Below are 21,136 nucleotides of genomic sequence, written 5' to 3'. Positions count from 1 at the left end.
GTCTACTTAACGATGACATTGGTTGGGTTGGTGTTCAGTCATAAATATATAGGGCATACAGTAGGGGGCTGAGAATGCAGCCCTACAGGGATATATGAGTAAACTGATGAAAATTAGTTAAAGACATACATTGGTCAATTGTGTATGTAATGTGTAAAACACCCCCGATCAAATTGAGACTTTTCTTTCCTCGGTTTAAAGTTCCTTTCTGTTTGTGAATTTGCAACATTCCCAAGAATGAGCTGCTAGAGATAAAGCTGAAGGAATCAAACTCTGCTGCTTAATGGCTTTTGAGTAGAACATGAATACATGAGCAAGCTCCCGAGTATTGCAGGATGTTTGTCAATGATCTTATCAAATGTAAAGCAGATGGTAGACAAGTTGGCATAAGCTTTGCTTAAAGCATGTCACGTAGATTTCATATTATGTTAGGTGATACCTGCATGGTCATAGTCACTCATGAGATCTTTACTTCCTTGGCAGGTTTGTAAGAAATTTGACATCCCAGTGTCTCATTTTCCCCTTTTCATTTCTGTTTTTAATAAATTATAATTATTGGATCCTTATGAAACAATAGATTTAGAACAGAGGAGCATTTTATTGCTGCCTCTGTTGTCTTGAAATGAAGATATATTCAAGTGCAAACATACTTGTTCAATCAAGAGGAAGGATGTAATAATAAGTTATATGGGATTTGTGAAGGGTGTTGGACAGCCATCCAGCACATGTTTGCCACGACTAGCAATAAATCTTCACGTCTTACACAGGAAGAAGCTGTGAGAAAAAAAAAGTCTGATCTCAATATAAAAGGTAGTCAAGAACCACTCTCTACATTACCCACTCAGGGAACATCAAGTCCACAGTGGCAACAATGAGGGGGAGTTCGGTGGGGTTGTGCTTCCTTGCTTTGACTATAGCCCATGTCACTGAGATCCAAGCCAGATTGGGTAAGACTCAAATAATTTTGGTCTGCTTTTAAACCTCAATTATTTAAATAAATGTATCTTCTTCATTGATGCATATATGAACACAACATTTATAATACTTCCACCAATATTCATCTTTTATTTACGTGAATGTTTCTCCAGTCCGCAACCATGTGAGCAGCATCTGTAGCACATGGGGCAGGGAGCACTTCAAGACGTTCGATGGTGATGTGTACCAGTTTCCTGGCATGTGTGAATACAACCTGGTCTCCGACTGCCATGACACCTTCCCAGAGTTCTCTGTGCACATGAAGAGGAATGAAAACAATGGAAACCCGACAGTCAGTTATGTGGTGGTCACCATCATCGATTTTGCATTTCACCTCAGCAAGGATGTGGTCACTGTAAACGACCTGCCGTAAGTTTAAAAAAAAAAAAAAGCAACTCTGATAGAATTATGATGACAATGATAATCTTTTATCTCAGATATATATATATATATATATATATATATATATATATAAACAATACATACACACAATCCTAATGACATGAATTAACCACTAAATCATCATCAAGTCTGAAATGGAGTAGGAAGAAATATCCACATGCTTATTAATCTTTGATTGATTGATTGATTGACCATGTTCATCATTACGCACACTTCCCCTCAGCACTTGTATACACTCATAAAAAGCACAGCTGAAGTTCACAGAGTGATTTACTAATGCAAAAGACTTTATTCATTACAGAGATGCTTCTTATATAATGTTAATTATAGATATAAATGAATTATAATTGTCAAAAAGATATTATCTTTCTTCTCAGTGTCAAACTGCCACACTACGAGGCCGGAGTACAAGTGGAAAGAAATGCAGTCTACATCAAGCTCCAGTCCAAAGTTGGCATCATTGTCATGTGGAACCTTGATGATGCAGTCATGGTAAATCCTTAAAATAGACAGATCCAATAGGACATTATTTTAAACACATTTCTTTTATTAATGACTAACAGCCCAACCTCCAGAAATACTTAGCCATACTTTTATATTTTGGTCTGTGTGGCATTTAAATAAACACATTGTCCTCGAGTTGAATTGCTGATTACCTGGTTCACTACAACAATAGTTACAGTGGTTACTATTGTCCTTGCATACATGTAAAGTCCTTAAATGTGGCAACTTTGATGCATTCGTTTCATTTTATTTTGTTATTATTATATATATTATATATTATATATATATACTGTATTAATATCTTAAACATGTCATGTCTGGTTTCTAAAACTTTTTCTAACCCTTTACTCCATATTTAAGGTGGAAATTGATAATGATTACACTAACCGCACTTGTGGACTTTGTGGAGATTTTAACGGTGTTCCAGTTTACAACGAGTTCCTCCTTGATGGTAAAAGCTGTTCATCATTCATTAATTTTTTAAATCTTCAATATGCTGGCTATTGCGTGTCCCTACTAATGTAATTGTATGCAAAAGGTCGGAAAATCAGCCCCATTGAGTTTGGCAACATACATAAAGTCCATCGTCCAAATGATGATTGTGAGGACCCATATGAAGAGGAAGATGTCTCACAGGAAGCTATGAATGTGCCAGAGTCATGCAAAGAGTTTGTGAGTTTTGTTACCTACTTTAGCCAGGTTTAACGAAAGAGATCTGATGTTTTTTTTTGTTTGCATTAAATAATTGTGCATGTGTTTACTGTCGTTTAGCAAAACACCTGTGAAGAGATGCTGCATGCAGAAACCTGGAGCTCCTGTACCAAACTGATTGACCCCGAGCCTTACATTCAGGCCTGTGTGCAGGACATGTGTGGCTGCACCAACCATTCAGATGACTTTTGTGTCTGCAGCACACTCTCTGAGTTCTCTCGACAGTGTTCCCATGCAGGAGGGGAGCCTCCCAACTGGAGGACTTCTGAGTTCTGTGGTAAAGTTTTGTTTTTTCTTTCTTTTTCTTTTTCTTTTTGTATTTTATATATTAAGCGGTAGAGAGAGTACCAAAACACTGAAATCACCTGAGCCAAGTATATGGTGAAATTTGGCAAATGTCAGAAGTAAAATAAGTGCACAAAAAAATCTGCTGTTTTTACACTCAAGTGAAAAACTTCAACAAGTTGATGTTTAGACACTTTGCGTAAATTCCCACTTCCTTCACAGCCAAACAGTGCCCATTCAACATGGTTTATGAAGAGAGTGGATCCCCTTGTGTGGATACCTGCACGCATCAAGACACAAGCTCATTCTGTGAGGACCACAAAATGGACGGCTGCTTCTGTCCTCCTGGTTAGCGCGCTTGTCAAATAAGTTTCTTTCTACACACCTGTTAAAGCTTCTCTTTTCATGGGATGTTACCTTCAAATGCCAACCTTCCATTTCAGGAACCGTGTTCGATGACATTTCCATGAGGGGGTGTATTGCTCAGTCTGAATGCCAGTGCAAGCATGGAAAAATCTATGAATCTGGTGAAGTTTACAGACAGGAGCGAGAGGAATGGTAATGTTCATAATGCAATCAGAATGTAATTTTTAACAATGTATCTGCATATTTTGTTTTCTTAATGAATTTGGGTTTTTTTTTTTTCAGCACGTGTTTTGAAGGTAGATGGGCTTGTGAAAGTCTTTCAACACCTTCTACGTGTGCGGTTGAAGAAGGTTCACATGTAACCACCTTTGATGGGAAAGACTTCACCTTCCATGGAGACTGTTACTACACCCTGGCAAAGGTGGAAAGAAAGGTAAATGAGCCTTAGTACAGTACAGTCAAATTTTAGACAATACTGTGTTGGGCACATGTAAGTAAAAATATATTGGATTAGGCTACATTTTTTTTCTTTTGCTTACATTATGTGTATTTCAGGATGATGCAAGCCCTGCGTTTACCATTCTGGTCAAACTGGTACCATGTGCACACCAAGAGTATGACACCTGTCTGAAGACCATCAAAATCCTGCTGAACAATGACAGACACAATGTGAGTTTAATACCGGGCTCGTGCTTTAAATAGATACTGACAGCTGCAACATTTTAATGATCGATTCTGTTTTTATTCAGGTGTTAACATTCACTGCTGATGGCGCAGTAAAGCAGAATATGCAGAGTATCAGTTTGCCGTACTTCTCAGGTTGGTCGGAAAATAAGGAACTTTCGATTTAAGATGTTACTTTCATTTATGCTGAGATGTAAGAACTTAGCCACTGAGCCACTGATACCACTGATTTTTGTGTATCTCTTCATTCACAGGGGATATCAGTATATTCCACGCTTCGTCCTTTCACATCATCCTCCAGACCAGTTTTGGTTTGCAAATTCAGATCCAACATGTGCCTCTCATGCAAGTCTATGTCAGCCTGGAGCAGAGCTACAGAGAAAAGACACGTGGTAAGTTTTACATTAGTCTTAAAGCATTATATCACGAGGGCTAGTATGCATTTATTAAGTAACTATTTATTGCAAGACTTAAAGAATGCTGTCTGTTGAAGATGGTTATATCTGTGCATTTCGAAACAAACTTTGCCATTTGCAGCTTAAACAAATGAAACAACAGCAGATTATGTTGACTTCAGTGATTCATATGTTGTTGTTTTTTTAATTAAACACTGCCAGCAACCTTATTACAACCTTTTGGCTAAAAGGTTGTAATAAATGGCCTCGCCCACTCTTAGAGCTACGGCGAGAAATTTAAAAAATAATGAAGGCGCTCGTAATAGACTGTTAGCTTCTTCAGATGAAAAGGAACCAGTTAAGATGGTGTGGGCAGCTAACTGGTATGCCAAAATAAAAAGGCTATCTTGAAGGTTCAGTGAAAAGTAGACACTGAGGTAGCCAAAGAACATAATAGAGAAATTGTGTTGTATGTGACCAGGGATGATCTCAGGATTGTCCCACTCTGAATACCACCCAACTAGCAAGTCATTGAAAATAATTTATTTTGATATACTTTTTTCTTTAGCATTCTTATTTGCATTTCATGATAATTTCTTCATTAAGAATCTGTAATTTTTAGGTTTATGTGGGAACTACAACATGGTCCTGTCTGATGACATGAACACTCGTCAGGGCATTGTGGAGGGAAGTGCAGCAGCTTTCAGTAACTCCTGGAAGGCTAGCCATATATGCCAAGACAGAGAAGACAGACTCGATGACCCTTGTTCTTTCAGTGTGGAAAATGGTAAACTGGAAAGTGTTTTTGTCCATCAAGTTTATTTCTTATTCCTTATTTTGTTGTCCACGTTTATGTTTTTTTCTGAACTCCACCTATTTGTTTAGTGGGTTTGGATTAATTAGTAACTATAAATTGGTCATAGGTGTGGATGTGAGTGTGAATGGTTGTCTATCCTCTATGTGTTAGCCCTGTGACACACTGGCAACGTGTCCACGGTGTGTCCAGGGTGTACCCTACCTCCCACCCACCCCGCGACCCTGACAAGGATAAGTGGAAGAGAATGGATGGATGGATGGAAGGAAGTTTATTTCTTTAATTGCTATCATTTTCTTGAAACTTACTTTCCAGGCACTAATTGCAGCATATATAAACAAGCAAGAAATATAAGCAAGAAATGACATTTTTACTCATCTACTTATAGAAAAGTATGCCAATCACTGGTGCGCCTTGCTACGACAGCCAAATAGCACCTTTGCAGAGTGCCATTCTGTAGTGGATCCTGAGATTTACTACAAGGTACAACACAATCTATCTGTGTTTCTTTAACTAAATACAGTGGGACTGTAATACAATAAAAATGTGTTCACTGTTTTCTACAGCGATGTACTTATGCTAGCTGTAACTGTGAGAAGAGCGAGGACTGCCTGTGTGCTGTATTCTCCTCCTACACAAGAGCTTGTGCATCAAAGGGAGTGTTCTTGACAGACTGGAGAGAGAATGTGTGCGGTAAGTGTATCTGAAACAGCTCAGTAATGAAGTTTGATGAGCGTGTTCTTTTTTATTAGTTAGTCCAAAACTATGAGGTAATCATTAGCATATTTTCTGTAAAACAGAAAAATACACCAAGAACTGCCCAGCATCTCAGACCTTCTCTTACAAAAATCAGAGATGCCAGCTGACTTGCAGCTCATTGAGCTTAAAGCAGCAGAGCTGCACCTCTGATTTCTTGCCTGTGGATGGCTGTTCCTGCGCTGAGGGTCACTACCTAGATGACAACGGCATCTGTGTCCCAGTGGCAAAGTGTCCCTGTTACCATAATGAAGTCTACGTAAAGTCAGGCAAGTCCATCAGCACCAACAACGAGCGCTGGTGAGTCACTTCAGGATTTCAAATGAAACATCCTAAACTAAGGATTAAACAGGACCGTAATACATGTAGTATGATGGATTTACACAGACTTGGCTTTTTGTGTTGTATCTTTATAATTCTGGTGACTTTTTCTAGCATATGCACCAACGGAGTTCTTCATTGCCATTCTGGGAGAACCCGCATGTCAAGTCAGTTTTTTTTCTTCTTCAATGAGAGAGTTTTTTTAAGACAATATATAGTATATTAAAGGAATTTGTACTTTTTTTCCTACAGTTTCTACAGCTTGTCCTTCTCCAAAAGAATACTTCAACTGCTCCACTGCAAGCGCAGGAGTTGTTGGAGTGCAGTGTGCTCGAACTTGTTTAAATCTGGACAATGATGATTGTGTGAGTTGTTTTTGATGCACCTCCAAGTCTGAAAAAACAATATCTGATAAATATTATTTATTTATTTATTTATTTATTTATTTATTTATTTATTTATTTATTTATTTATTTATTTATTTTTTATCAATGTGGTCTTTCTATCCTCCCAGGATGCCACAGAGTGTGAATCTGGTTGTCGGTGTCCCAGTGGCCTCCTTGATGATGGTAAAGGTTTCTGTGTGAAAGAAAGTGACTGTCCATGCAAACATGATGGCCATCTCTATGTCTCCGGGACACAAATACCTAATCAGTGCAACACCTGGTAGGATCTTATTTTATTTTTTTAGTTATTTTCTAATTAATACTTGTAGAGTAATAAACAGTATGTGATATATATGACATGTTTTTCTCACAGTATTCAAATTGTACTGTATTTACTTTTTTTTTTTTGATACATTTAGTACCTGCCAAAGTGGAAAATGGACATGCTCTGAGAAAAAATGTCCAGGAACTTGCATTATTTATGGAAGTGGTCACTACACCACATTTGATCAGAAAACATATGCATTTCAAGGACAGTGTGGCTATATTGCTGTAAAGGTAAATAATGTATGCCAGAATCATCCAAAGCACAGCTGTCACCTAAATTGACCTTGTCATGTCCTGATCTAAAGTTTCTCATAGAAATAAACTCTGAACAATTAGGAGTAAAGTCAGTTATGCAACTCTAATTTCCTTTGTAAAAAAAAAGTTACATGCCATTCACACTGTATATTTTGTTTACCAAATACAATTACTTACTTAGAACTCATAGGTGAAATTGCAAGGAGCAAATGCCTTATATTGTAAATAATATCATTTTTTCTAAGTGCAAAGATTTGAGACAGTTAAGAATTACCTACACTGTGTCTCCAAAAGTCATTACATAAAGATTCAAAGGCAGTTAGTCAATATATAACATTTAAGTGCATAATCTTGTTCCTGTTATCGTCTACTTTAGCCCCCAAAAAACACAAAGTTTAACCTTTTTTTTCCCTTTTTTTTTTAACAGAACAACTGTGGCAATAAAACGGTGCACAACAGCTTTGGAGTTATCACTGAAAATGTACCTTGTGGCTCTACGGGCACCACCTGCTCTAAAAAAGTCAGAATTCAACTGGGGGTAAGATCACTTATAAACAATATCAAAGCTTTCTTATGCCATCAATAGTAAATCTAAGTAAATATATTTTCAGCATTGCAATTGAACCAACAGAAATTTCCTTTCCTTCATTACAGAAAAATGAAATTAAACTATCAAGGGGAAGAGTTGAAGAGGGTGATCTGGGACATGGACCTGAGATCAAGTACAAGATAAGGAATGTTGGCTTGTATGTGGTTGTAGAATCTGAGATTGGGATGGCAGTGATGTGGGATCGCAAAACAGCTGTTCGGATCCTGCTTGAACCAACGCACAACGTGAGTCACAGTAACTGTTACATTAAATTCTTGCATTAAAGTTTTACTATTTTATTGTACCCTTTTTTGTCTGACCACATACTTGTGGTTTTCAATACCTCATATTGAAAAAATTAACAGAATCATTTCTAAAAAAGAAAGAAAATTCCTAGGAGCCTAATATATTAATGAAATTATGATAAATGTAAATCACTAAATTATATTTATTAAGATCTCACATTGCTCGATTGACTCTTTTGTTTATTTGCACAGGGAGAGGTGTGTGGCCTGTGTGGTAATTTCGATGGTGATGGACAGAATGACTACACCACTCAGGGTCAGCTGGTGGTGAGCAATCCACTTGAGTTTGCAAACAGCTGGAAAGTGTCTAGCTCTTGTCCAGATGCGGAGGTGAACATTGATCCGTGCGTAGTAACACCCGGTCGACATCAGTGGGCAAAATTGATGTGTAGCATCATAATTGGAGAAACATTTAAAGAATGCCACAAAAAGGTAATGAGAATTTGTAACTTGTTCACATTCACGCAAATCTAAAACAATGCTCTAAAAAAATCATCATCAAATTTGCACCACTGTTCAGGTTAGCCCTTTTCCATTTTATGAAAACTGCGTAAAAGACTCATGTGCCTGCGACACTGGAGGAGACTGTGAATGTTTCTGCACAGCAGTTGCAGCTTACGCTCAGGCTTGCAATGAGCATGATGTTTGCATTGCATGGAGAACTCCAGAGATCTGTCGTGAGTAACAGTTTGTTTTTTGTTTTTTGAGGCTTTAAATTCTTGTGAGCCTGGTGTTTGCAACTACAGAGATCTATATATCAATCTGCTCAGTAAACATACCCCATCATTTTTCGTATTTTTTACTTTATTATTATTAATTAATAAACTTGATCTTTTCTGTATCAAGCTACACTCAATAACCAATAGGGACCAAAGTGGACACGTGCTTTTGCAAGCTTATAAAGCATCTGAAACGGAATTTTCTCATTTTTACAATAGTCAGACAATTAATTAAACCTCTCCGGACAACACATTTCTAAGTGTTAAATGCAAAAGAAAATGGATGTGCAAAGTGATTGTTCCAGAGTCGGTGTTTGGTTTGTGTTAGCTTAAAAAAATCCTGTAATATAACATGTTGGGCTCTATTGAAAAGGATATGCAATTGTAGTGGGATCATTCTTAAATACTGAGTGTAGGTCAAATGTGATTAACGATAATCACAACAAAAATAATATGTGGAAAAGTGAAAGGAAACAAATTTTGCATCTGTAATAAGTAAAGACTTATTACTTATGTAATCTAACATCAAATATACTGCAGACAATATTTGCTTTAGTTTATAACACTTGCATATGTAACACATTCACTTCAATTTAAACTCAGTGTATATTATAGTCAGGGTTACTTATTTCCAAAATCAAATAAATAATCTCATTGCAATCTTTTTATTTTAGTGCAATCAGACAGAAATTCCAAAATATTTTCAATAACCTTATTAAATTTTAATGTGAGAGTGGAGTTTGAACTGCATTCACATTATAAATTGAAATTTCATATATTTTAGTCAACATTTTAATCATCTAAGTAAATGGCATAATTTGTATCTTTTTCTCCTAGCTGTCTATTGTGATTACTACAACGACCCATTTATATGCACGTGGCACTATAACCCTTGCCACTCTCCATGCTACAAGACCTGTTTGAATCCAGAAGGTGTATGTTTGAATCCGATACCCACCCTGGAAGGTAGGAGGTTCAGTCGTGTCAGTTTGTATTACCTTGAATCAGATAAATGTGCCATTCAGAAATATTAATTAAGGTTATTATGTGATATCCTTTTATACAGGCTGTTACCCTGTATGCCCAGAAGATAAGCCCATATTTGATGAGAAAAACAAAACATGTGTGGATGTATGTGAGCCAACTACGACAATACCTCCAACTACCACAACTACACCTACTACAACAACTACGACTACACCTACTACAACTACACCTCCTACAACTACAACCACTCCTACTACTACAACTACACCAACACCTCCTACTACAACAACTACGACTACACCTCCTACAACAACAACCACTCCTCCTACAACAACTACACCAACACCTCCTACTACAACAACTACGACTACACCTCCTACAACAACAACCACTCCTACTACTACAACAACACCAACACCCCCTACTACAACAACTACGACTACACCTCCTACAACAACAACCACTCCTCCTACTACAACTACACCCACACCTCCAACTACCACAACTACACCTCCTACAACTACAACCACTCCTACTACTACAACTACACCAACACCTCCTACTACAACAACTACGACTACACCTCCTACAACAACAACCACTCCTCCTACAACAACTACACCAACACATCCTACTACAACAACTACGACTACACCTACTACAACTACTCCTCCTACTACAACTACACCTACACCCCCGACTACCACAAGTACAACCACAATCTCATCGACTACTTGCATTCCAAGTACCACATGTGCGTGGTCAGACTGGTATGATGTGGATGATCCAACGGACAAAAGTGATTGGGAAACATACAAAAACATCACAGATAGCGGTCTTCAAATATGTGAAGATATTCAAGACATTGAGTGTAGAGCGGTACTATACCCGGACAAAACCTTTGATGACTTTGTGACTGAAACTGGCCAAGTTGTTAGTTGTGATCAGGACACTGGTTTAATATGTAGAGTAGAGGATCAGACTAGACCTCCAAGAAAGTGCTATGACTATGAGATAAGGGTATATTGTTGTAAGATATGTTCAACAACCACATCTCCTAGTACCACGACTACATCAACACCTCCAACTACCACAACTACACCTCCCACTACAACTACAACTACACCTCCAACAACCACAACTACACCTCCGACTACCACAACTACACCTCCTACTACTACAACCACTCCTCCTACAACAACTACAACCACACCTCCGACAACCACAACTACACCTCCTACTACTACAACCACCCCTACTACAACAACTACAACCACACCTCCGACTACCACAACTACACCTTCTACTACTACAACCACACCTCCGACTACCACTACTACAACCACTCCTCCTACAACAACCACAACTACACCTCCTACAACTACAACCACACCTCCGACAACCACAACTACACCTCCTACAACTACAACCACTCCTCCTACAACAACTACAACCACAACTACATCTCCTACTACTACAACCACTCCTCCCACTACAACTACAACCACACCTCCGACAACCACAACTACACCTCCTACAACTACAACCACTCCTCCCACTACAACTACAACCACACCTCCGACAACCACAACTACACCTCCTACTACTACAACCACTCCTCCTACAACAACTACAACCACACCTCCAACTACCACAACTACACCTTCCACTACAACCACACCTCCGACTACCACTACTACAACCACTCCTCCTACAACAACTACAACTACTCCTCCTACAACAACAACCACTCCTCCGACTACCACAACTACACCAACACCTCCTACTACAACAACTACGACTACACCTCCTACAACAACAACCACTCCTCCTACAACTACAACTACTCCTCCTACAACAACTACGACTACACCTCCGACAACCACAAGTACAACTACAGCCACACCTTCAACTACCACAAGTACACCTCCTACTACAACAACTACAACTACACCTACTACAACTACTCCTCCTACTACAACTACACCTACACCTCCGACTACCACAAGTACAACTACACCTTCTACAACTACTCCTCCTACAACAACAACCACTCCTCCGACTACCACAACTACACCTACACCTCCTACTACAACAACTACGACTACACCTCCTACAACTACAACTACTCCTCCTACAACAACAACCACTCCGCCTACAACAACTACACCAACACCTCCTACTACAACAACTACAACAACACCTCCTACTACAACAACTACAACTACACCTCCTACAACTACTCCTCCTACAACAACAACCACTCCTCCGACTACCACAACTACACCAACACCCCCTACTACAACAACTACGACTACACCTCCTACAACAACAACCACTCCTCCTACAACTACAACTACTCCTCCTACAACTACAACAACCACTCCTACTACAACAACTACGACTACACCTCCGACAACCACAAGTACAACTACAGCCACACCTTCAACTACCACAAGTACACCTCCTACTACAACAACTACGACTACACCTACTACAACTACTCCTCCTACTACAACTACACCTACACCTCCGACTACCACAAGTACAACCACAATCTCATCGACTACTTGCATTCCAAGTACCACATGTGCGTGGTCAGACTGGTATGATGTGGATGATCCAACGGACAAAAGTGATTGGGAAACATACAAAAACATCACAGATAGCGGTCTTCAAATATGTGAAGATATTCAAGACATTGAGTGTAGAGCGGTACTATACCCGGACAAAACCTTTGATGACTTTGTGACTGAAACTGGCCAAGTTGTTAGTTGTGATCAGGACACTGGTTTAATATGTAGAGTAGAGGATCAGACTAGACCTCCAAGAAAGTGCTATGACTATGAGATAAGGGTATATTGTTGTAAGATATGTTCAACAACCACATCCCCTAGTACCACGACTACATCAACACCTCCGACTACCACAACTACACCTCCCACTACAACTACAACTACACCTCCGACAACCACAACTACACCTCCTACTACAACAACTACGACTACACCTCCTACTACAACTACGACTACACCTCCTACAACAACCACTCCTCCTACTACAACTACAACCACACCTCCGACTACCACAACTACACCTCCCACTACAACAACTACACCTCCTACAACTACAACCACTCCTCCTACAACAACTACAACCACACCTCCGACAACCACAACTACACCTCCCACTACAACAACTACACCTCCTACTACTACAACCACTCCTCCTACTACAACTACACCAACGCCTCCAACTACCACAACTACACCTCCTACTACAACAACTACGACTACACCTCCTACAACTACAACTACTCCTTCTACAACAACCACAACTACACCTCCTACAACTACAACTACTCCTCCTACTACAACTACACCTCCTACAACTACAACCACTCCTCCTACAACAACTACACCAACACCTCCTACTACAACTACCACAACTACACCTCCTACTACAACTACTACACCAACACCTCCTACAACAACAACCACTCCTCCTACAACAACCACAACTACTTCTCCTACTACAACAACTACGACTACACCTCCTACAACAACAACCACTCCTCCTACTACAACTACACCTCCTACAACTACAACCACTCCTACCACTACAACTACACCAACACCTCCTACTACAACAACTACGACTACACCTCCTACAACAACAACCACTCCTCCTACTACAACTACACCAACGCCTCCAACTACCACAACTACACCTCCTACTACAACAAGTACAACTACACCTCCTACTACAACAACCACAACTACACCTCCTACTACAACAACTACAACCACACCTCCTACAACTACAACTACAACCACACCTCCTACAACTACAACTACTTCTCCTACTACGACAACTACACCTCCTACAACTACAACCACTCCTCCTACAACAACTACAACCACACCTCCGACTACCACAACTACACCTCCCACTACAACAACTACACCTCCTACTACTACAACCACTCCTCCTACTACAACTACACCAACGCCTCCAACTACCACAACTACACCTCCTACTACAACAACTACGACTACACCTCCTACAACTACAACTACTCCTTCTACAACAACAACCACTCCTCCTACAACAACCACAACCACACCTCCTACAACTACAACTACTCCTCCTACTACAACTACACCTCTTACAACTACAACCACTCCTACTACTACAACTACACCAACACCTCCTACTACAACAACTACGACTACACCTCCTACAACAACAACAACGACTCCTACTACTATAACTACACCAACACCCCCTACTACAACAACTACGACTACACCTCCTACAACAACAACCACTCCTCCTACTACAACTACACCAACGCCTCCAACTACCACAACTACACCTCCTACAACTACAACTACTCCTCCTACTACAACTACACCTCCTACAACTACAACCACTCCTCCTACAACAACTACACCAACACCTCCTACTACAACAACTACGACTACACCTCCTACAACAACAACCACTCCTCCTACAACAACTACACCAACGCCACCAACTACCACAACTACACCGCCTACTACAACAACTACAACCTCACCTCCGACTACCACAACTACACCTCCTACCACAACAACTACAACTACACCTCCTACAACTACAACTACCCCTCCTACTACAACTACACCTCCTACAACAACAACAACGACTCCTACTACAACAACTACACCAACACCTCCTACTACAACAACTACGACTACACCTCCTACAACAACAACCACTCCTCCGACAACAACTACACCAACACCTCCTACTACTACAACTACACCAACACCTCCTACTACAACAACTACGACTACACCTCCTACAACTACAACCACTCCTACTACTACAACTACACCAACACCTCCTACTACAACAACTACGACTACACCTCCTACAACAACAACCACTCCTCCTACTACAACTACACCAACGCCTCCAACTACCACAAGTACACCTCCTACTACGACAACTACAACCTCACCTCCGACAACAACTACAACAACACCTCCTACTACGACAACTACAACTACACCTCCTACAACTACAACTACTCCTCCTACTACAACTACACCTCCTACAACTACAACCACTCCTACTACTACAACTACACCAACACCTCCTACTACAACAACTACGACTACACCTCCTACAACAACAACAACGACTCCTACTACTATAACTACACCAACACCCCCTACTACAACAACTACGACTACACCTCCTACAACAACAACCACTCCTCCTACTACAACTACACCAACGCCTCCAACTACCACAACTACACCTCCTACAACTACAACTACTCCTCCTACTACAACTACACCTCCTACAACTACAACCACTCCTCCTACAACAACTACACCAACACCTCCTACTACAACAACTACGACTACACCTCCTACAACAACAACCACTCCTCCTACAACAACTACACCAACGCCACCAACTACCACAACTACACCGCCTACTACAACAACTACAACCTCACCTCCGACTACCACAACTACACCTCCTACCACAACAACTACAACTACACCTCCTACAACTACAACTACCCCTCCTACTACAACTACACCTCCTACAACTACAACCACTCCTACTACTACAACTACACCAACACCTCCTACTACAACAACTACGACTACACCTCCTACAACAACAACCACTCCTCCGACAACAACTACACCAACACCTCCTACTACTACAACTACACCAACACCTCCTACTACAACAACTACGACTACACCTCCTACAACTACAACCACTCCTACTACTACAACTACATCAACACCTCCTACTACAACAACTACGACTACACCTCCTACAACAACAACCACTCCTCCTACTACAACTACACCAACGCCTCCAACTACCACAAGTACACCTCCTACTACGACAACTACAACCTCACCTCCGACAACAACTACAACAACACCTCCTACTACGACAACTACAACTACACCTCCTACAACTACAACTACTCCTCCTACTACAACTACACCTCCTACAACTACAACCACTCCTACTACTACAACTACACCAACACCTCCTACTACAACAACTACGACTACACCTCCTACAACAACAACCACTCCTCCGACAACAACTACACCAACACCTCCTACTACTACAACTACGACTACACCTCCTACAACAACAACCACTCCTCCTACTACAACTACACCAACACCTCCAACTACCACAGCTACACCTCCTACTACAACATCTACAGCCACACCTCCTACTACAACTCCTCCACCAGACTGCCCTGATTGGGGTGTCTCAGTAAGACCCATTACACATAAAAAAAAATTTCAATAACTTTGTATTTAATGAGATTTTGACTGTTTTCACTTTTCCAGTAATTAACTTATAGGTTATAGCTTAATGAACTCATAGGTGTTTGGCAAAAAAACATCTTAAAGTACCTTTACTATTTTTATTTGTGCTATTTTCTTCAAGCAAAATGAGACCTTCTATTTGTGCAACTGCACCATGGCCAGATGCATAGAGAACAACATAATAGAAATTATTCCATATGAATGTCCACCTCTTCAAAACATAACTTGCACGAATGGAAAGAAACCAGTTCTGGTATATGACGAGTACTACTGCTGTCAATATTATACTTGCGACTGTAAGTTATTTTGTGAGTAAAAAACATTTGTTCCATTCATGTTTTTTCCCCTCCATTAAATTTTTTTTCTTTCTTTTAAGGTGTATGTGAAGGGTGGGGAGATCCACATTACATCACATTTGATGGACTTTACTACAGTTATCAAGGAAACTGTACTTATGTTTTGATGAAAGAGATCTTACCGATACATAACCTGGAGATTTATATTGACAATGTCTTTTGTGATCCAACTGAAGATGTTTCTTGTCCACGATCGATAACAGTATCATATGTATCACAAGTCATCACACTCATTAATCATAATCTTATTGGAGCTGCACAGTTGGAGGTAACTTTATGCATATATGATTGCCAATATTTTATTGTATTTTTCTGCAAAATAACCAAGATAGATTATTTCATAGTATATTTTTACATATGGTGCAATTATTCTTTTGTAGGCACTGAAAAATGGAGAAAGTTTGAACCTACCTTATTCTCAACAAGGTGTTAAGATCATGAATTCAGGTATTAACCTGATTTTAGAGATTCCTCGTCTAAAAGTGGTTGTTACATTTGGAATAACTGGCTTCAGTGTAACCCTTCCATTCCAGTACTTTGGCAAAAACACACAGGGACATTGTGGTGAGAATGTTCACTAAAATGGCCATATTTCTTAACCCTTACTTTGAGGTTGTACTGCAATATTAACTGTTTAATTACTATTGTCAGGAACATGCAACAATAATCAGGCTGATGACTGCATGTTGCCTGGAGGTAAGCTGGTGGAAAGCTGTGCAGTGATGGCTGACTATTGGCCTGTTGAAGACCTTTACCAGCCCAACTGCCCAACACCACCCGCACTACCTACCAGTGCACCTGAACCACCACCTACCTTAGCTCCATGCAAACCAGACTCCATGTGTGACCTACTTAAAACTAGGTAAGCATGATCTGATCTGTCCCAAAAGTTTATTCCTGTACTATTAACAGTTTGCACTTAAAACAAAATACATTAATTTTTGTGTCTTTTGTTAAAACAGTCTCTTTGCAGAGTGCCATCCATTTGTCTCTCCAGAAAATTTCTACAGAGGTTGTGTTTTTGATAGCTGTCACGTTTCAAATCCAACAGTGGAGTGCACAAGTTTACAGACTTATGCTGCAGCCTGTGCTCAGGCTGGAGTTTGTATTTACTGGAGGAACCACACCACACTGTGCAGTAAGCAACCCCTCATCATTTTGTAAATGTTTTGAAATGGTTGGAATCACAAGTGACACTTTGCCAGCATGTATATAAAAATCAAAGCACAAAACAATGAAGTTCTTTTCTTCATCATCAGCTGGTGAATGCCCATTAGGCAAAGTTTACAAGCCTTGTGGTCCTGCAGAACAGCCAACCTGTCAAGACGAGTAAGTTTCTGCAAAACTATGCAAAAACATTTCTAGGCACTATGATAATAACAAAATGTGGCAAAATATAAATGGTTACAGTGGCAATAAGTAAAAGTGACACTGTTTATCAACTTAACTGAATGAATTTAACTGCTGTTCCAACGTAACTTATTTTACAGTCCAAGTGGACCAACTATGAACTACACTACTGAGGGATGCTTTTGTCCTGATGGAATGAAACTCTTCAACCAGGAGTCTGGAATATGTGTTGAAAAATGTGGTAATTACTTTTTGTAATATTTTCAGTTTACTACTACATACCTAAGTATATGATATAGTTTTAGTGACTTTTTTATTTTCCAACAGGATGTCTTGATCCTGAGGGCATTCCTCGTGAGGTGATCTTCTTCCTCTTTTTTTTTTTTCAGAAATTCTATTCTTTATTGTTTACTTACAGGAGAAAATAATATAAGTTGTGGTTTATTCTTTCAGTTCAATGAAAGATTTGAGTACAAATGCCAGGACTGCATCTGTGAAGAATCTACGAAGACTGTGACTTGCAAGCCTAAGGTGTGCCCTCCACCGTCAGCCACTACAGACTGCTCTGCTCCTGGGTTTGTCCTTGTCAACCAGACCAGTCCATCAGACCCCTGCTGTTCTACCTATGTTTGTCGTAAGACATATAGTATCAAAGCACTTTAAAATTTTCCAGAATGTTATTTGATTTTGGTAGTATCTCACTGTGCCATCATCTCTGCAGAATGTCAACCTAACACCTGCCCAGTCACTAATATGAATTGTCCAATTGGATATAAGCCAGTTGTCAGTGTCCCTGATGGAAAATGCTGTGCAGAACATACATGTGGTAATCTCATTCAAACAGTTTGAATCAATCTATCTATCTATCTATCTATCTATCTATCTATCTATCTATCTATCTATCTATCTATCTATCTATCTATCTATCTATCTATCTATCTATCTATCTGTGTGTGTGTGTGTGTGTGTGTGTGTGTGTGTGTGTGTGTGTGTGTGTACTTTCATGCAATTCACCTCGTCTTTGTCCAACTCTTTCCTAGAACCTAAAAGAGTTTGTGTACACAGAGAAACTGAATATCAGGTAAATAAGAAGCAGATGACTTGTCATTTCTCACCTTTTTGCCTTTAATGATGGAATAATTATGTATGACCTTCTCTTTATTTGTCAGCCTGGTTCTTCAGTTCCTGTGATTGCATGTCAGGATTGTACCTGTGCCAATCAGATTGACCCCAAATCTGGTCTATTAAAAATAATTTGTGTGTTTCAACAATGCAAAGAACACTGTGAACTGGTAAGAGACAATAAAGCCGTCATCTTCACTTACACCATACATCCCAGTTTGTTTTCCTTTGGTGGCTTTAGTGTGTCACTTGCTAGATTGGGCTTCACAAGCTAACGTCGCTCTCGGTGTCTCACAGGGATATGGATATGTGGAAAGTGATTCAGATGAATGCTGCGGGAAGTGTGTACAGAAACACTGTGTTGTCAACATTAATGGAACCAAACACCTTTTGACTGTAAGCTGGTTGTAACTTCATGTGTTAATTCATCTAAGCCAACCACCAATAAGTGCTTATTTGTGTGTTTAAATAAATACTAGTAAGTTTGTGTGGATTTGTGTATACATCTATCTCACTGCTTTCTAGCAAGGAGAAACCTGGTCACCATCGGAGAATAAGTGTGAACATTACACCTGTGTTAAGAATGGTGAGACTTTAACAGCAAGTCATTCACAGACTGTCTGCCCACCCTTCCAAGAGAGTAACTGCCAACCTGTAAGTATGCTTTTAAAAAATAATGTTGATTGATTGACTGTATCTGTCTGAAATGAAATGAAACTAAACAAATTTTGTTAATGTTGTATATTTTCCTCGTTAGGAAACAATTCAAACTGCAGCAAACGGCTGTTGCAAAATTTGTGAGTATAACATTTTGATATATAATATTTTAATCAGAGGCAGCACAGTGGCGTGGTGGTTAACATTGTTGCCTCACAGCCGGAAGGGACTTGTTTTGAATCCAGCAGCTAGCCAGGGTCTTTCTGTGTGGAGTTTGCATGTTCCCCTAATGCCTGCATGGGTTCTCTCCGGGTACTGTCTTCTTCCAATAGTCCAGAGACATGCACTTAGTGGAGTTAGGTTAACTGTTGATTCTAAATTCCACATAGGTGTGAATTTAACTGTGAATTGCTGTTTGTCGGTGTTAGCCCTATGACGGAGTCGACAGAGTGTCGACCTGTCCAGGATGTACCTGCCTTTCAGCCTATGACATCTGGATAAGCGGAACAGTATGGATGGATGGATTTACATTAAATAGAAATAAAAGAAACTAACTCAACATCTTTTTTTGTAAAAGGTGTGGAGAAGGAGAAGGGATGCAAGTTAATGTCCATGAAAACCCATATTACATTCAGCGGTTGTCAGTCCTCCCAGGAGGTAGATATGCCATATTGTGAAGGATCCTGCAACACTTACACCATGTAAGGATAACCTTAATGTTATATGGTTCCCTGGAAAGTTACAAAAAGTGTTATTTTACACTTTGACTATATTAATAATCCTGTCCCCTGCTATCTTTAGGTACTCTGAAGCAGCAGCAGCTATGGAGCATTCCTGCTCATGCTGTAAGGAGATAAACTTCAGCAATCGCACTGTTGACCTGGTCTGCCTGAATGGAGACACGGTCCCCTACACATACATGTATGTGGAACAGTGTGGGTGTACCAAGACGGACTGCACCACAGCTCGACATCATGTTCGCAGGAAGAGAAGCTTCACACTGCTGTGATGAAACAGTCCGTCTCTTCACAGATGTGACATTTAAATGTTTCTTCCCATATTTTCTTAAAAATCATTATATATCTTACAAAGTAATTGGTATTGTAGTTTGAGTATTTATCTGCTGATCAAAATTAAAAAGAACTTGCAACTCAGTTCATGTCTCATCTCCTCCATCTTCTTTTTTTCTAGTAAAATAAAATCTAAACATTTATTTTGTGTTTACATTTACATCACACAAACCCTAAATGTACTGTCTTATTCTCCATAAAAACATTAAAGTTTAGCGAGCTGTTTTTTTAAATATACAATAAAGTTGGCAGGGTGAAATTTTGAAATAAAAAGACCAGGAGAGTCTGCATTTTGACTGTTCTTGGTGAAGCAGTAATAAATAAAAATAGGAAAGAGTGGAGATGTGCTTATGGACTGTAGATATAGATACAAAATCACTAAACGCGTGGAGTATTTGAAAAGTGGTAGGGGTGAAACAAGCTGTTACAACA

At 39.7% G+C, this 21,136-nt stretch overlaps 1 protein-coding gene across 3 annotated transcripts; it reads left to right on the top strand.

Moving 5' to 3' along the window:
• The first annotated feature begins 846 nt into the window (after positions 1 to 846).
• LOC146569811 (uncharacterized) lies at positions 847 to 20,788 on the top strand. 3 transcript variants are annotated; one of them, XM_085282378.1, is made up of 44 exons: positions 847 to 947; positions 1,089 to 1,344; positions 1,755 to 1,869; positions 2,242 to 2,332; positions 2,420 to 2,553; positions 2,653 to 2,869; positions 3,100 to 3,225; positions 3,321 to 3,435; positions 3,526 to 3,676; positions 3,799 to 3,912; positions 3,993 to 4,062; positions 4,182 to 4,319; positions 4,945 to 5,109; positions 5,525 to 5,619; positions 5,703 to 5,829; positions 5,937 to 6,192; positions 6,328 to 6,380; positions 6,466 to 6,578; positions 6,728 to 6,879; positions 7,019 to 7,157; positions 7,609 to 7,719; positions 7,836 to 8,015; positions 8,268 to 8,507; positions 8,596 to 8,752; positions 9,632 to 9,760; positions 9,861 to 13,052; positions 13,125 to 16,093; positions 16,271 to 16,445; positions 16,526 to 16,773; positions 16,886 to 17,069; positions 17,157 to 17,367; positions 17,468 to 17,643; positions 17,765 to 17,834; positions 17,996 to 18,096; positions 18,183 to 18,214; positions 18,309 to 18,489; positions 18,577 to 18,681; positions 18,896 to 18,936; positions 19,025 to 19,147; positions 19,275 to 19,373; positions 19,503 to 19,631; positions 19,735 to 19,774; positions 20,212 to 20,335; positions 20,436 to 20,788. In XM_085282378.1, exons 1-44 carry the CDS (start codon positions 872 to 874, stop codon positions 20,641 to 20,643), a joined length of 11,928 nt encoding a protein of 3,975 aa, XP_085138504.1. In that variant the 5' UTR covers positions 847 to 871; the 3' UTR covers positions 20,644 to 20,788. The 3 variants fall into 3 exon arrangements, with proteins under 3 accessions (XP_085138504.1, XP_085138505.1, XP_085138503.1); XM_085282379.1 differs by having other exon boundaries at positions 9,861 to 14,450; positions 14,625 to 16,093; XM_085282377.1 differs by having other exon boundaries at positions 9,861 to 16,093.
• Positions 20,789 to 21,136: the final 348 nt, after the last annotated feature.

This window comes from Mchenga conophoros, linkage group LG7 (assembly GCF_057382185.1).
Source record: "Mchenga conophoros isolate Kocher_MC1m ecotype Shallow Benthic linkage group LG7, M_conophoros_male_GT1.1, whole genome shotgun sequence".
Taxonomy (NCBI): Eukaryota; Metazoa; Chordata; class Actinopteri; order Cichliformes; family Cichlidae; genus Mchenga; species Mchenga conophoros.
Note: the sequence above shows the minus strand (reverse complement) of the source record. Positions and strands in the feature narration are given on the sequence as shown.